At 36.0% G+C, this 18,947-nt stretch overlaps 1 protein-coding gene across 13 annotated transcripts in view; it reads left to right on the forward strand.

Annotated features, from left to right (window-relative positions):
* IQCH (IQ motif containing H) overlaps window positions 1-18,947 on the forward strand; it is a 293,872-nt gene that overhangs the window by 114,946 nt on the left and 159,979 nt on the right. For all 13 annotated transcript variants that reach the window (XR_013520764.1, XR_013520762.1, XR_008474182.2 and 10 more), the window contains one exon: window positions 5,111-5,239. Coding sequence is in view for 4 of the 13 variants with exons in the window: in XM_035258984.3 (XP_035114875.2) it covers window positions 5,111-5,239 (129 nt within the window). In the remaining 9 variants the exon portion in view is untranslated. The remainder of the gene's footprint in view (window positions 1-5,110; window positions 5,240-18,947) is intronic.

Raw genomic sequence — 18,947 nt, forward strand, 5'->3', positions numbered from 1 at the left:
GAGTGGTATGAGAATTTAATGAAACAATGTTGTTAAAGGGTAACTTTCAAAAACAGCTAAAATCATGACTCTCATACAAATATAAAATGAACACAGGTCAGAGATTTTTATTTAATTCATCAATTCACAACCGATTCAAAAGAGAATTTAAAGAATGGACACATTTGTAGATCAGGAATATTGAAGTAAATTTGCAAATAAATGCAAAATTGGATTTCCCATGAGGAGAATTCCCCTTCACCAGACAGAATTTATTTTCAAGTCTATAGATAATTATTTGCATTATGATCAGATATTTACAAAGTAACCTCAATCTCTACAGAGTTACAAATAACCTCATCAAAGGCTAGGATCAGATATTCACTGGAGACTTCAGGACTCTATTAAAAGGGTATCCAGTGATCCCATTTGCTTATTCTAAAACTTAAAAAGAAATTCTTACAATCTTCTCCCCCTTTGATCAAAATGATCTCAAAAACCAAAAATTCACAAAATAAGGTTGGTCTCAGTAGGATGGGCCTGATAATTTTCATAGGTGGAGCAAGAATGTTCATTTACCATATAAGCCACCTTAAATTTGCTTTGTTGGAGGTTTTTCTAGGGAATCTCAGTCTATATAAAATCCCTTATTATTTGCTATCCCAAGGCTAGGAAATCAAGCCCAAGAAATTCTGTTCATCAGATTTCAACTGCAGGACCTATAAATTTGGGTAAATGCCTCTCTTCTAAAAGTCATCCAAATATTCTAAAGTTCTTAGGGCTACAGCATGTGACCTTCTTACCACCTATAAGGCTGGAAAATATGTAAGTTACATACCAGGCTAGTTTTTCTGAGAGGACTTTGTAGGCATTGGCTCTGTAATGCATCAATCTTGATTCTTTAAAAGTGACTCATTGGCCAGGCATGTAATCCTATCTCACACTGTAATCCCAGCACTTTGGGAGGCCGAGGCAGGCAGATCACCTGAGGTCAGGAGTTTGAAACCAGCCTGGCCAACATGGTGAAACATGGCGAAACCTTGTCTCTACTAAAAGTAGCCAGGTGTGGTGGCAGGCACCTGTAATCCCAGTTACTTGGGAGGCTGAGGCACGAGAATTGCTTGATTCTGGTGCCTGGGAGGCAGAGGTGCAGTGAGCCGAGATCATGACACTGCGCTTCAGCTTGGGCAACAGAGAGAGACTCTGTCTCAAAAAAAAAAAAAAAGTGACTTGTCATACCTGATTCAATAAGCATTATTCTCAAAGTAAAATTCTAGGCAAGGCCTTGGTTGCATAAGTGATTTTTCTAATTATATTTTAGTACAAGGAGAACAGCATTGAAACTATGTAAATTCCTATAGTGCCACGAAAAGTAGAGACTCAATGAGAGTTTCTGAATTTGAGAGGTACAGGGAGCACATTCAAAGTATTACAAGTTTGATTTCTTTGTTTTCTGGGAACTTTATGAATATTCAGTTTATATAAGCACTTATTTATCTCTACAAGCCAATCAGAACAGAACTCCCTTAAGAGCCTTTATGATCTAATTTATTAATGACATCTGGAGACAGGAAAACATGCTACACTCACAATATGAGATTAGGAACTTTCTGAATTACAGATACAAAGACATACAAATAGCCTGTATACCCTCAATTCTACAATTTCAGCCACAGGTAAATGGAGAATAAACACAGTGGCCCGACGCAGTGGCTCATACATCTAATCCCAGCACTTTGGGAGGCCGCTGAGATAGATGGATTGCTGGAGTCCGGGAGTTCAAGACCAGCCTGGGCAACATGGTGAAACCCCAACCTCAACAAAAAGTACAAAAACTATCTGGGCATGGTTGTACACCTGTAGTCCTAGTTACTCAGAAGGCTGAGGCGAGAGGATGGCTTAAGCCCTGGAGGCAGAGGTTGCAGTGAACTGAGATCATGCCACCACACTCCAGCCTAGGCTATAGAATAAGACACTCTCTCAAAAAAAAAAAAAGAAAAAGAAAAAGAAAGAAAGAAAGAAAAGAAAAGAAAAAGAAAAAAAAGAGAGAGAAAAGAAATGCAGAAACACAAAAAGCTTACTAGTCCAGATACCAGAGTTGTTCTCCTTCCTTGTGAGTGAGAAATTCCTAATTTGAGCTCAAAATAGGCAGATGGATAAAAACTAAGAAACTATATTCTCTATAAGACATTAGATCATTTCTAGAGATCACCAAATTTCCAATCATGGCAGCTGCCAACAGGAAATAACTTGCCATCCATAAATGAACTAAAAAGAAAAACAAATTAATAGAGAGTAAAATTAAAATTAGAAAAACAAGAAACTTTAACCTGTGGGAGCCAAGAAAAATCATGCCTAGGCTTGATTTTGCTCATCCATGCCTGGGTGACTCTTAGGCCCATCTCAGTGGGAACTCCAAAACTGTTAAAGGATGATTTCTTTCAAAAGTAAAGTTATGACTCTCATATAAATATAAAACACGTCAGAGATTTTATTAGCTTATTAATTAAGTGAGGGAACTAGTAAGATGTCATATTAAAAGGACAATCCAAATAGACACATTTATAAATCGAGAATATTTAAACAAATTTGTAAATGGATGCAAAAGTGGTTTTTCAGGGAGAAGAGTTGTCCTTCCATGTGAAAGAATTTAAATTTGCATGTGTATAAACAAGATTTATTGGCATTCTTATCAGATGTCTACAAATGAACCTTAATCTTTAGAGAACTATAAAATGGACAATTAAAAACAAAGATGCAGGCCGGGCGCAGTGGCTCATGCCTGTAATCCCAGCACTTTGGGAGGCTGAGGCGGGTGGATCACGAGGTCAAGAGATTGAGACCATTCCAGTCAACATGGTGAAACCCCGTCTCTACTAAAAATACAAAAAATTAGTTGGGCATGGTGATGCATGCCTGTAATCCCAGCTATTCAGGAGGCTGAGGCAGGAGAATTGCCTGAACCCAGGAGGCGGAGATTGCCGTGAGCCAAGTTCGCACCATTGCACTCCAGCCTGGGTAACAAGAGCGAAACTTCGTCTCAAAAAAAAAAAAAAAAAAGACAAAGATGCAGCCTGGCACAGTGGCTCACACCTATAATCCCAGCACCTTGGGAGACCAAGACAGAAAGATTGCTTGAAGCTAGGAGTTCAATACTAGCTTGGACAACATAGTGAGACCTAGTCTCTTCAAAAAAAAAAAAAAAAAGCCAGATGTTATTTCAATAGTTTCAGCTACTTGGAAGGAGAAGGCAGGAGGATCACTTTAGCCCAGACATTCAAGAGTGTGGTGAGCTATGATGGTGCCACTGCACTCCAACCTGGTCAACAGAATGAGACCCTACCTCTTTAAAAACAAAACAAAACAAAGATGCATACAGAGTCCTATAGGACTGTAGATCAGATCATCTTCAGAGGTTCTAGCATTTCAATGAAAAGATGCTCAGTAATCTCTTCTGCTTATTCCAAAGTCTTTTTCCTTCCAATAGATGCACACACATTTGTCTGAAATTAAGATAATTGCTTTAACTAGCACTAAGCAATTGAAATTGTACTTACAGTCTTCAGATTTCTTGGAGAATGAAACTGACTCTTCAAATGAAAATACACTGAATTAGAAAGTACCCTGTTTTTCACATCTGCAAAACAGGCAGAGTTCTTGGAACTGGAATATGATATTTATAGGTGGAAAATATTTGTAAGGACAAAGAATTAGTCTAACAAGATTTTTAAAGTAGCTCAATCTAGTGTTATAAAAATTAAAACCTGAAGTACTAATTTCAAAAAGGTCCCAAAGTGTTATACTCTAGAGCAGTAGTTCTTAGGTGTTAAGAGTACAAAAGATTAACCTGGAGTGCTTATTTAACGTGTATGTTACTGGGCCCCAGTTCTAGTGGTTCTCAAATCTCAGTGTACATGAATAGCTCCTGGAGGCTTCAGTAATGCAGATTCCCAGGCCCTGTCCTCAGAAGTTTGGATAGATCTGAGTTGGGGCCCAGGAGTCTCCACTTTTAATAAGAAATTCTTCCCCCAAATGATTCTGCAGAATATAAACTGAAGATTTCTCTTTGGTCATTGTTTTACAAGTGAACTATTTTTTAGCTCTCCAACCCTTCAGTGATTATTCTACTGAATTCCTGTAACACTAGACAACATTCTTCATAGTACTGTAGTATAGAGGTCATAAGGTAAATGGAAATAATATTGGTCCCCCTTAGAAGGGATGAAGTTGTATGCCAAAGTCTTAAATTAGGCCAACGTGGAGACACAGTTTGTATTCTAGGATTTTATTGAGACCTCGAGTTCTTTACTTAATTTCTATTATGTAAAAGAGCAACAGGAAACTGAAGCCCTCCCACAAATTTATTCCAGGTAGTCCCCAAGTTTCTAGGTTTCCGACTTCAAGATAGTAGATCCACCTTAATGAAAGTTTTTCCTCGACGGCAGGCTTTGGTGAATCATTCATTGATTTATTCATTTGTTTGCTTATTTAATGATGTCTCTTATTTTTTAAAACTTTGGCATCAGCCATGCTAACACGGTATGAATACTAGGAATTGTAAATTAGTTACATTAATACTAACTATTTTGGCCGATTTTATTAAAATAACTTATCTGAGCCTTCCTATCTTCTGGTGATATAAGAAATGTCTAAAAATAACTCATTTTATAAAGCATGACTGATTATAAAACAGCAGCATGGTTTCAGGTACACAGATTTTCTTCTTTCAGAACAAAGGATTTCTTTGGTTATTAAGAATGTGTGCCTGATTTCTCTGAATTTTAAAAAGAGTAATAATATTACCAATGATTGAAAATATCATAAGTATAAAGAACTTTTAGTTTGAAGGAATTTTTAGTCAGAAGGAAATTATATTTCCACCTTAAAATGAAACTACTTTAATGCAATTTTATTTCATATTACTGCCATTAGAAATGACATTTTTCCTTGGGTTAGAATATTACATTTAAATGAATGTGTACTGTAGCTGTTTTTCCATGCAAAGGATTAAGGCACTAGATGTACCCTCACAAATAAGATGATGAATGGAGTAAGTTTTGAAATGTATAGAGCTTGGACTTTGTGAAATTGCTTGGAATTAAACTCACATTCTATTAATGTTCCTTTTTAGGAATTTTAAGTCTGATAGAACGAGGGCTGATTCCACCAACAGCAAGGATTACCTTTCAGAATCCACCCATTATACCCAAAGCAGCTCCTCTGCATTATTTGAATGAAGCACGTAATATTCCAACCGCAGGTAAGACACTCTTGCCTCTACATTCAGTTAGGGACACACAGAAATTACTTCTGCCCAAAATCTAGCCTTTTAGTAGCCAACGTTTGCCCTCAATAATGGGACAAGATGAAAGTTGTAATCATCCTGAGTTTCACTTTAGTAAAGAAATTAATTTTAGCCATCTTTGTAAATTACATATTGAGGGCCTGTGTTCCCTGTGTCAGAAGGTTCGTATTTTCAGGGGCTTACAGTTTGCTTGGGAAAACAAGATAGATATAATAAAGATAAATAACAATATAAAGTAACATGGAATAAAACCCAAATGGATGTCAAGGTCTAGTGAAATAGGAGCTCAGAGTCATAACTGCTGAGCGTTGAGACAATGGAAGAAGATTTTAAAGAAAATAATGAAATAGGGTGTTAGAGAAAAGCACCAACCTAGGAATCTAGTAACTTGTTGCAGAATCTTGGACAAGCTATTTACTTTCTCTGGGCTGCAGTTTTCCAGTCACAAAATGATAGGTTTGGGCTAAATTAATTCATCTTTAATTATTTGTTACATAAATAAATAAATATTTTTAAATATTTAAAAATTGTTTAAAAATAAATAAATATTTGTGGAATGCTCGTTTTATCCAAAGTAGCATCTAGGTGCTGGAGATCCAGCAGAAAATGTCAGACAATGTATCTGTTCTCCTGGTGCTTATATTCTAGTGGGAGACAGATAAGCAGATACATAAATAAGAATTTAGTGATAAATGCTAGAAATAAAACAGTATGGGTTAAATAATGATAATGAGGGGGCTACTTTGCTTGTGAGGGAAGTGTCAGGGAATGTCTCTAAGAAGAGATAGGAGGCTTCAGCCGAGATTTGAATGATGAAGGAGAGCCAGTCATGTAAAGATCTAGGGAAGAGCATTTTAGATGTATGACAGCACATGGACCAAGGCCTTGAGGACTAAGAGGGAATGAGCAAGAAGGCCAAACCATGAGCTAGGGAGAGAAAGGGAAGAGATGAGGGTGAAGTGGTAGAGAGGGATTACATGCGGTAGGCTAGAGCAAAGACTGTAAGTTGCCCTCAATATTTATTCTTTCCTACCTCCATAGTAATAGAGTTGTGGGTCGGCACATGTCATTTTAACTAACGACATTTCCCAGCCTTACTTGCAGCTGGGTGTGCCATGTGAGGAGGCCATGGATGATGAAGATATTAAGCAGAAATAGGGGGGGAAATTCTGGGCTATGCCCTTAAGAGAAAAGAAGCATAGCCCCTCTTTTGCCTTTCCTCCCTCTGGCTAGCTGAGATGCAGATGTTATGATGAAACTTGGGCAAGCATTTTGGAGCCAGGTGCCCTGCCAATTCAGGACTGTCTTCCTTTGAACTGCGTATGAGAAATCAAGAACTCAATTTATTTAAACCACTCAGTGTATGTTAAGAGCTTTCTTTTTAAATACCTTAGACTATACCAGGACCAGCATGGCAGCCTTCCAAACCATAGTGAAGAGTTGCATGTAATTCTGCTGACAAAGAGAACCCACTGAAAGATTTAAACAGAGTCTGAGATGATCTGATGTATGTTTTAATAACCGCTTTGCAGATAACAAATCATAGGGGGAGCATGGAGTCTAGTTAAATGACTATTGCCGTAAACCAAGTGAGAAATAATGTTGGATATGAGGAAGATGGTATCAATGAAGATGAAGAGAAGTGACACATTCAGGTTACATTTTGGCAGAAGCATTAGGACTGGCTGTCGGATAGGAGTGAGGAAAAGAGAGGCATCACGGATAAATATGTATGAATGTATGAATGAGTATCTGTGAATGTGCTTCAGTTTTGTATATATCCTACTGTTGATGGGAATTTTAGTGGTTTATATTATAGAGCTATTAGAAATAATACTTCTATGAGCATTGTTAAATTCTTTTCTTCTTTTCTTTTTTTTTTTTTTGAGATAGGGTCTTGCTCTGTCACCCAGGCTGAAGTGCAGTGGTGCAATCTCGGCTCACTGCAACCTCCGCCTCTCAGGTTCAAGCAATTCTCCTGTCTCAGCCTCTTGAGTAGTTGCGACTACAGGTGCATGCTACCATGCCCAGCTAATTTTTGTATTTTCAGAAGAGACAGGGTTTCACCATATTGGTCAGGCTGGTCTTGATCTCCTGACCTTAGGTGACCCACCCACCTTGACCTCCCAAAGTGCTGAGATTATAGGCATGAGTCACCGTGCCCAGCCATTATGAACATTCTTGTACATGCCTTTTAATGCACATTTGTAGCTATCTTTTAATCCACATATGTAGCATTTCTGTTGAAGATACATTAAAAAGTGGAGTTGCTGAGTCTTAGTGTTTATATATGCTCAGATTTAATAAATACTGCCAAACAGTTTTCCAACGTGGTTATACTGACTTATTTTCCTATTAGCAGTGTATGAATATTACAGAATATTCATCTTTGTCAACACTTGTTTAAAACTTTAGCCATCCTGAAAAGTCTGTTGTGGTATGTCTTTGTGGGTTTAATTTCTACTTTCCTGATGATCAGTAAAATTGAGCAAATTTTTTTGATAATGCATATTGGTTATTTGATTATCCTCTCTTGTTAGGTGATTTAAGACTTTAACCCCTTTTGACATTGGATTGTCTTTCTTTCTCTTAGTTATTTATAGGAATTACTAGATATTCTAGGTACTAATCTTTTATCAGTTATATGTATTGCAAATAATTTTTCTTACCCTGTAAGAAAATGGTATTTCACTGGTACTGTTTTTTTTTTTTCAACTTTTCGTTTTGAGATAATGGTAGATTCACATGCAGTTGTAAGAAATAATGCAGAGAGATCCTTTGTACTCTTTACACAATTTTTCCCGATAGTAACATATTGCAAAACTAAAATATAATATCACAAGCAGAATACTGATGCAGGCAAGATATAAAACAGTTCCATCACCACCAGGATTTCTCATAGTGCCCTTTGATAGCTATGCCTGCTTCCCTCCAGCCCTATACCCCCTTAATCCCTGGCAACCAATAATCCATTCTCTGTTTCTATAATTTTGTCATTTCAAGCATGTTATATAAATAGATTCTAAATGGACAATGCTACATTGTCCATTTCATCTAATACAGTGATTTTGAGGATTGACTTTTTTCATTCAATATAATTCTCTGGAGGGTCATTCCGGTTTTATTAATAGTTTTTTCCTTTTAGTTAATAGGTCATATTAACAAATATATGATTACATTAATGTTTTCATGCCATTATTGATAATTTAGTCCTTATATTAATAGTTTATTTCTTTTTATTGCTGAGGAGAATTCTATTGGAATGGACCACAGTTGTGAAACCATTCACCTGTTGAAGGACATATGGATTGTATTCAGTTTTGAGCTACTATTAATAAAGCTGCCATAAACATTTGTAGATAGGTTTTCATATACACATGTGTTTTTATTTCTTTAGGATAAATGCCCAGGAGTATAATTGCTGGGTCTTACGATAATTGCCTTTTTATTTCCTCTGCATATATTTAGAGCCACATCATACAGTGTTATTACTTTTTGTTTTAACCATCAAATATAATTTAGAAAACTAAAGAAGAAAATGAAAGTCTGGTTTTTTTACCCTATTTTTGCTTATCATGTTCTTCCTTTTTCCTAATATTCCCAATATATTTTTTATTTTATCATTTGCTTTCTATTTATAGAATTTCCCTTGGCCAATCTTTTAGAGTCAGTATCCTAATGAAAAACTCTCTTCATTTTCCTTAATCTTAGAATGTCTTGCTTTCCCTGTCTATTCCTAAAGGATATTTTCACTAGGTATAGGTTACTGAGTTGATAATTCTCTTTCAGCACTTGGGAAAAAAAAAAAAAGTTGTGCCACATTCTTTTGGCCTCCATGATTTCTGGTGAGAATCTGCTTCTGGATTATTTTTCTCCTATAGATAAGGTGTTGGGTTTTCTCCTGATGCTTTTAATTTTTGTTCTCAGTTTTTAGTTTTCAGAAGTTGGACTATGATGTATCTTGGTGTCAATTTCTTTAGGTTTATTCTGTTTTAGTTTGCCTCAGCATCTTGAATCTGTAGGTTTATGTCTATTGCCAGATTGAGGAAGCTTTTAGCCATTATTTATTTGAGTACTTTTTTCAGCTTTGACCTCTATCTCCTCTCTATCTAGGACTGTGATTAATAGTTTTTTCCTTTTAGTTAATAGGTCATATTAACAAATATATGATTACATTAATGTTTTAGTGCCATTATTGATAATGGCATTTGTATGTTAGATTTTTTTTTGGATATAGTCTCACATGTCCCTGAGGCTGTGTTCTCTTTTTTAGTCTGTTTTTTTCTATTTGTTCAGATTGGGTAATTTCTATTTTTCTGTAGTCTCATCTACTGGATTTTATATTTAGGCTATTGTAGTTTTAAGTCCTAAAATTTTCATTTGGTTCCTTTTTATATATTCTGTGTCTTTGTGGAGACTTTCTCTTCCTTTTCTAAGACTATATCATTTGTTTCCAGACTGTCTGCAATTGCTTATGAAAGCATTTTTATGGCAGCTGCTTTAAAATCTTTGTCAGGTAATTCTAAGATCCTCGTCATTTCACTGTTGGTGTCTATTCATTATCTTTCTTCATTCACTTTGAGGTCTCTCTGGTTCCTGGTATGATGAGTAATTTTCAATTGAAATCTTAACATTTTGAATATTATGGGACTCTGATTTTTATTTAAATCCGCTTTAGCAAGTACTCCTGAGACCCCTATTTATTCCCTATCCATTTAAGTAATAAGTCCATTAGTTGTGAAACATCATCCCGTTTATGTTTTGCTGGATTTCATTTGCTAATATTCTGGTTTTGATTTTTGCATTTTTGTTCAGATGTGAGACTGGCCTAAATTTAACCCTTGCCTGTAATATTTTCCTTAGGTTTTAATATCAACGTTAGTTTTGCCACAATGAGTGAATGTGGTCTCTTTTTATATTCTCTGGAAGAGTTTATAAAACTGGTACTATTCCTTTCTTAAATGTTTGGAATAATTTAACAGTGTATCCATTTAGTTTTCTTTGAGAATAGGCTTAGAATTAAGGATTTAATTTCTTTAACAAATACAGGACTGTTTTAGCTACTTTGTCTGTGTAAGTTTAATATGTTAATTTTGTGCAAAGTATTTGTCCATTTCATCTAAATTTTCTAATTCATTATGATAAAGTTGTTTACAGTATTCTCTATTTTTGTAGTGTCTGTAGGATCTGTGATGATGTGCTTTCTCAATCCTATTGTTGGTTATTTCTACCTCTTTTTTTTTTTGGATCAGTATCTCTAGGTGTTTATTGATTTTATTAGTACTTTCAAAGAACCAGATTCTGACCTTATTGATTCTTTCTACTATATATTTTTAATTGGATTGACATAAATTCTTTTCTTTACCTCAGCCACCTGAGTAACTGGGACTACAAGGCACCGTGCCACCATACCCAGCTAATTTTTTTTTGTATTTTTAGTAGAGACCATGTTACGCAAGATGGTTTTGATCTTCTAACCTCATGATCTGCCCACCTTTGCCTCCCAAAGTGCTGGGATTACAGGTGTGAGCCACTGCATCCAGCCAAAAGTGTGTCTGTGTGTGTGTGTGTGTAAATCATCATGACCATGTGGGATATATTCTAGGAATAAAAGGCTGTTTCAGTGTTTAAATATGAGTCATCATAAGTCACCATATGAATAGACTGAAGAAGAAAAACTCTATGACCATCTCAGTTTTTTTAAAAAAATTAATATCCATTTGTATCAAAAACCCTGAGAAAAATAAGAATACATGGGAACTTCCTTAAATGAATAAAAGATATCTACAACTAATATCATAATAGTGGTTGAATGCCTTTCACCTAAGATCAGACACAAGACATGGTCGTGCACTCTCACCACTTCTATTCAACATTTTACTGAAGTTCCTTGTCAATGCAGTGAGGTAAGAAAAAGAAACAAAAGACATGCAAATTACAAAGAAAGAAATAAAACTCTCTTCACAAACAGCACAATTACTGCATAGAAACTCTCAAGAGAATCCATGCACATATACACACACAAAAGCTACTGGCACTAATAAGGGAGTTCAGCAAGGTTTGAAGACACAAGATTAACATACAAAAATAAATGAAATCAATTTATTAGAAATGAGAAATTGGGAATTGAATATTTTTTAAAATACCATTAACATAATGCCAAAAATTAAATACTTAGGTATAAAAGCTAACAAATATTTGCAACATATGGATGCTGAATAGTTCAAAACACTAAAGAAAAAACTTAAAAGAAGACCTAAAGAAGAAAGATTAGCCATGTTCATAGATTAGAAGGCTCAATATTTTTATAATTAATTTTCCCCAAATTGATATATAGATTCAATGCAGTCCCAATCAGGATCTCAGTAAGATTTTTTGTAGCTACTGAAAAGCTGATTCTAAAGTTTGTGGAAAGGCAAAGGAGCTAGTCCAATTTTGAAAACGGAAAATGGCATTGGAGGACTCCTAGTATCTGAGTTAGTATAAAGCTACTGTAATCAGGACCATGTGGTATTGGCAAAAAGATGAATGCAGAGATCAGTGGTACAGAATAAGGAGTCTAGAAATAGAACCACACATACTTGGTCAATTGATTTTTGACAAAGGTGCAAAGGCAATTCAATGGAGAAGGCATAATTTTTTCAACAAATTGTGCTGGAACAACTGGACATTTATATAAAAAGAAAAAAAAGAACCTTAACCCATTCCTTGTACCATGTACAAAAATTAACCCAAAATGGGTTATAAAATTAAATATGTAGCTAAACTACAAAACTTTTGGAAGAAAACAAAGGAGAAAATGTTTTATGTTCTTGACTTAGGCAAAGATTTCTTATATACCACACCAAAGGCAAAATCCATAAAATGATAAAAGGGATACATTGGACCTCATCAAAATTAAACACTTCTACTCTTTGAAACACAGTATTAAGAAAGTGAAAAGAAAAGCTGTAGATTGGCCAGGCACAGTGGCTCACGCCTGTAATCCCAGCACTTTGGGAGGCCGAGGTGGGTGGATCACTTGAGATCAGGAGTTTGAGACGAGCCTGGCCAACATGGTGAAACCCCATCTCTGCTAGAAATACAAAAATTAGCCAGGCATGGTGGTGGGTGCCTAAAATCTCAGCTACTCGGAAGGCTGAGGCAGGAGGCAGGAGAATTACTTGAATCCAGGAGGTAGAGGTTGCAGTGAGCCAAGAGTGCTCCATTGCACTCCAGCCTGGGCACCAAGAGCGAGACTCTGTCTCGAAAAGAAAAGCTATAGATTGAGAGTTAATATTTTAAAGCAATAACTGATTTTGTATTTTCATCCATAACATATAAAGAACAATTAAAACTCAGTAATAAGTAAACAAACACCCAAAAATATAACAGACAAAAAATTTGAACAGACGCTTTACCAAAGAAGGTATATGGATAGTAAATAGTTACATGAAAGCATGCTTAACGTCATTAGTCATTAGGGAAATGCAGATTAAAACTACAATGGGATACCACTACGTGAGGATATGGAACAATTGCAACTCTCATTCCTTGCTGGTGGGAAAGCAAAATGGTACAAACACTTTGGAGAACAGTTTGGCAGTTATTTATAGAGTTAAAACATGCATTTACTGTATGACCCAGCAATCTCACTCCTAGTTATTTACCCAAGAGAAATGAAAACATATTTACACAAAAACCTGTATATGGGTGTTTGTAATGTATGAATGTTGCTTTATTCATAATCATCAAAGACTGGAAATCAGTCAGATGTCTCTCAACTGATGAATTGAGGTACATCCTTACTATGGAGTACAATTTGTTCTAAAAAGGAACAAATTGCTGATGCATGTGACAATACAGATGAATCCCAAATGCATTATAGAATTGAAAGAAGCCAAACTCAATGGGCTATAGGTTACATACTATGTGGCTCCATTTACATGACATTTTAGAAAATGAAACAATGAAGACAAACGACATCAGGAGTTGCCTGGGGATGGAAAGAGTTGTTGACTGTACAGGGGCATGCAGGAGTTTTGGCAGGGATTGGAATTGTTTTATATCTTGATTGTGGTGATGGTTATATGACTTAAGCATTTGCCAAAACTCATAAAACTATACACTAAAAAGGATGAATTTTACTGTATGTAAATAGTAACTCAATAAGCCTGAATTTTAAAAAGCGTATTGAGGGAGGGGTATCTGCCTGACATGAGAGGAAAGCAGAGAGCTGTATGCAAAGCCGAAGAAGTGGTGTTCTAAAGAGATGGTCTGTATGCATCAGACTAGCGATGCCAGGGCCCTCTCTGAAATACTGAATCAGAGTCTTGAAGTAGATATACTGTACGTCACTGAATTCATTTCTTTTGGCTACTGTATAATATTCCATTGTTTTTGTTTGTTTGTTTATTTTACTTTAAGTTCTGGGATGCATGTGCTGAACGTGCAGGTTTGTTACATAGGTTTACATGTACCGTGGTGGTTTGCTGCACCTATCAACCCACCATCTAGGTTTTAAGATCCATGTGCATTAGGTATTTTTTTCTAATGCTCTCCCTCCCCCCACCCCCTACCCCACAACAGGCCCTGGTGTGTGATGTTCCCCTTCCTGTGTTCATGTGTTCTTATTGTTCTGCTCCCACTTATGAGTGAGAACATGTGGTGTTTGGTTTTCTGTTCCTGTGTTAGTTTGCTGAGGTTGATGGTTTGAATAGACCATAGTTAATTTATTCACACTTCTGTTGATGGACTTTGGGTTGCTTTCAGCCTTTTGCTATTGTGAACAGTGCTGCCATGCATTCTTACACATTTCTCATTGAGTATTCACAAGTATTTTTCTTGGTTAGTAGGAATGGAAGTGTTGGACATGGGGTAAGTGAACATTCAACTTTAGGAAGTAATGCCAAACTGTCTTTCAAAGTCATTGCATCAATTTATATGACCCTTTGGTGTGTAAGATATTCTGTGAATTCACATCCTTGCCAACTTTTACTATCTTCCTAGTAAATGGAAACTTTTATCATTGTGCACTGTCTTTCATTATCTCTAAAATTGGTTTTTAGCATAAATAGCATTTTGTCTGTTAATATAGCCACATCAGCTTCTTTTTGGTTATTGTTTATCTTTTCTCATTTTTTTTACTTTCAATCTTTCTGTAGCCATATGTTTTAAGTCTGTCTTTTATAAATAGTATATAGCTGAATTTAAAAATTCATTCTGACCATCGTTATCCATTTAGCACTTACTGCATTTACAATTATTCTAATTACGAATATATTTTGATATATTACTTCCATCTAGTCTGTTTCAGTTTGTGCCCTGCCCTGTTTTGTTGCTATTTCATTTTCTTTACTTTATTATCTTCTTTTGAATAGATCATTTTTCCTCATTATACTTTTATTCCTCTGTTCTTTTGAAATTGATACATGCCTTTTATATTCTTATTGTGATTAGCTTGTTATTTTCACGTCTATATTACTTATCAAAGTCTAAAATTAATAAATATCTGTTATTTTCCATATATATATATATAACTGCACTTTAAGTTCTAGGATACATGTGCAGAACATGCAGGATTGTTGCGTAGGTACATACATGGCAATGTGCTTTGCTGCCTCTATCCCCCGCCATCACCTATATCTGGCATTTCTCCCCATGTTATCCCTCCCCAACCTCCCTACCCCCCCACTGTTCCTCCCTTATTCCCCCAACAGACCCCAGTGTGTGATGTTTCCCTCCCTGTGTCCATATGTTTTCATTGTTCAACACCCACCTATGAGTGAGAACATGAAGTGTTTGAAATCTTCTCCCTTTAACAATATAAAAACCTTAGAACATTTTGGCCAGATGCAGTGGCTTATGCCCGTAATCCTAGTATCCTGGGAGGCTGAGGTGGGTGGATCACAAGGTCAGATTGAGACCATCCTGGCCAATATGGTGAAACCCCATGTCTATTAAAAACAAAAAAAATTAGCTGGGCATGGTGGCATGCACCTGTAGTCCCAGCTACTCGGGAGGCTGAGGCAGGAGAATCCCTTGAACCCAGGAGGCAGAGGTTGCAATGAGCTGAGATCGCACCACTGCACTCTAGCCTGGCAACAGAGTGAAACTATATCTCAAAAACAAACAAACAAACAAACTTTAGAACATTTTAACTCCAACTCCCTCATGATGTAGACTCCCATTTGTTTTGTATTTTAGTTGTGTCTTTTAAAAAACCCCACAAGACGTTATTGTTAATGTTTTTCATGTAATCAATATTTGTTATATTAGCTAACAGATTTATCACTGTCTTTGCTCTTCATTCCTTCTTGCATCTCAATACTTTCAATACTGCATTCATTTCCTTCTGCCTAAATTTTATTCGTAAATTTCCACTAGTGTAAGTCTTTTTCTGCTGGTGGTAAGCTCTTTCAGCTTTTATTTGCCTCAAAATGTGTTATGTCCTTACTTTTGAAAGTTATCTTATCAGCATAGTCAATATATTATTTCATTGTTTTCTAGCAACTATATCTGCTATGGAAGAGCCTGTGGACCATTGAGGAGTGGTAAATAGTGGCTAAAATTGTAGATGAAAACAATTTGTCTTTTGTTTCCTCTCTAGCTGCATATAAGTTCTTTTTATGTTTGGTGGTCTGTAGGTTAATTGTGATGCATCTAGGTATATAGGTCTTTTTATTTATCCTGCTTTGTATTTATTGGGATTCTTTAATCTGTAGACCAACATCTTTCATCACTTCTGGACAGCCTCATCCATTATTTATATACATTTAATAGAAAACAAGAACAATTGATAATAAATGACCTAAGCCTAATTAAATGCAAGAAGACAGAAACAGAAAAGCAGTAAACTAGAAAAAAATGAAATAATGAAAATAAAAGCAGACAGTAAGAAAATAAAAACAAAAATATCCAAAAAGAATTAAAAATTGGCTTTTTTTTTTTTTTTTTTTTTTTTTGGAGATGAAGTCTCACTGTCACCCAAGCTGAAATGCAGTGGCGCAATCTTAGCTCATTGCAATCTCCACCTCCAGGGCTCAAGAGATTCTCATGCCTCAGCCCCTCAAGTAGCTGGGGCTACAGGCACATGCCACCACACCCAGCTAATTTTTTGTATTTTAGTAGAGACAAGGTTTCACCATTTGCCCAGGGTGGTCTCGAACTCCTGAGGCCAGGTGATCCACCCACCTTGGCCTTCCAAAATGCTGGGATTACAGGCATGAGCCACTGTGCCAATCAAAAATTGGCTTCTTTAAAAGAACATAAACCAGGCAGATCTCTGACAATAATGATAAAGAAAGGAAAATAGAAGGCACAAGTAAATAATATTAAAATGAAAACGTTGACTATAGATACAGTAGAAGTTTTTAAAAATCATAGCATGGTAACTTTATGCCAATACATTTTAATATATGAAGTGAAAATTTTCTAGAAAAATTTAAACTACCAAAAATAACTTGAGAAAAAAAAATAACTTAAAACAATATTATTAGATAATTTGAATCGGTAGTCAGAAATATCTCTGTCTTTTAAACACACAGACACATACACACACTCACATACTGTAATATGCCAGAGGAGAGAAAGCCTCAGGCCTTTTATTGGCAACCTTACAGGGTCAGTTAATTCTTTTTATACTATTTCGTAGGGGAAAAAAAGAGGAAAAGCTTATCAGCTTATTTTGTGGAGCTATTATAACTTTGCTACCAAAATTGAAAAAGCACAGTTCAAGAAAAAATATATATAGATCAATCTTATTTAGGAACATACAGGCTAAGATTCTAAAAAATATTAGCATTTTTTAAATGTTCGTCGTCATCAAGGAAAAATGTAAGGAAAGTTCAGCGTTGGAAAAATCTAGCAATATAATTCACTGTATTAACACATTTAAAAAGAAAAACCTCATGATTATCTCAATATATGCCAAAAGTAAAAAATCATTTAATGCTATTCAACATTCATGATAAGGGAAAATCCTCTGGAGGGAGTAGAATAGAAGATAATTTTCTGATCCTGATTATTGTTACCAATGAAAACCATAGAGCAAAAAATACTCTTAGTAGGGAAACTTTTGAAGCATTCCTTTTCTATTTCTCCATTAAAAGTAGAGACAAGTCAAGGATGATCATTGTTACCACCATGTTTGTACTGAGGTTCTAGCACATGCAATAAGACAAAGTATGAAAGGATGAGAAGAGGGAAGGAGGAAGATAAGGGAACAGGTAGTACCAGTCAGGAATGCATATATCTAAAACTACCAGTGGCCTAAACAATGAGGAGTTTGTCTTGTACCCAAGAAATTGGGAAGCGAGGATCCTAGGGCAGGTGGCACTGATCAGCAGGGTTGTCATGGTGTTCTTTTTACTTTACCCTCTTTGGTATGTTTGATTTCATCCTCATGCTTGCCGCCTCATGGCCATAAGATGGCTTCTGCAGCTCTGGGTCTTAGACATACAGTGCCAGTCTCTTCCCAAAAGCCTTGGGGTAGACTTTCTCTTACATCTCACTGCGCACTGTTAGCCTCAAGAAAGGCTGGGAAAGTCAATGTCCAGGGATAGGGTTAGCGCTATCCCTGGATAGATGTTGGATTACAAACACACTAAATAATACTTAGAATGATGTTATACTAGTCTAATCCATTCATGGAAATTCTGTTCTTCTTTGTTGGATATTAAATATATTTAATATTTAAGACTTACTGAAAACTTACTGTTTATCTTAAGTTAAAATTTTACTGTACGTTCTTTTTTTAATAAAATTTTCTTCTAATCTGAAATGCTAGGAGCTGGGCTTAATGTCACTCTGAAAAAATTGGGACTCTAAAATTAGTAATAACTACCACAGAAGCATACAAGTTTGTCCAGAAATACAAGGATTTTTTCCTCTGATATTAACCCTGGAAAAATTTACCAAACAGATTTTTCCAGCAGGGAAATTGAGTAGCAAAATAGGCAGTGCCCTAGGATACAGTTTTGTAAACATGCAGACACATTCTTCAAATGCATGTGTCTCGTAAAATCCAAGGCCACATGAAGTGATAATTTAGTGATAGCATTTCTGCAGACAACTAAGAAAATTCTTACCGATGTCATTAACTGTGGATTAGCCACGTGGAATTACTTGTCCTTGAGCTCTTTATCCTGCCAAATTGTGTTAAAATTTTACTAAAATCCTTAAAAGGTATGCCCACTTGAAAATTTCTCAGCTGCTGTTTTGTTTGAACATGGGAATTTAGCCATAAATCTCACTTGCCTGCAAGAACCTGAAAGTTAAACAAAAATTATACTGAGTCTGCAGACAATGAGAATAACACATTTTACTGGTGAATCTGTGGATTCAAAGCAGGCTGGACAAAGGATGTGGACTTACCTTCAAAAGTGGGAGAGCAAACTCCAGATTGGACACCAGGGAAGGAGAGCATAGACGTAAGGCAAAAACTATAGCCTTAAAATGGAGTCTTCATACACTACTGGCCAGGGGAGAGTGAGGACGACAAGTCACAGGGAAGCTTGCTGGAAGCCGGGGAAACTAGAGAGGTGTAAATATGGGTTGATCAAATGCAACAAAGAAATCCCTTTTGTGAAGGTGAGTTTCACTGAAAAGTCTCTGCAATTTTTCCTACTTTTTATAAGATAGCTGAAGATACTCCTTGCAACTCAGTTGAGGCAATCTGAGAGAA

Source organism: Callithrix jacchus, chromosome 8 (genome assembly GCF_049354715.1).
Source record: "Callithrix jacchus isolate 240 chromosome 8, calJac240_pri, whole genome shotgun sequence".
NCBI lineage: Eukaryota > Metazoa > Chordata > Mammalia > Primates > Cebidae > Callithrix > Callithrix jacchus.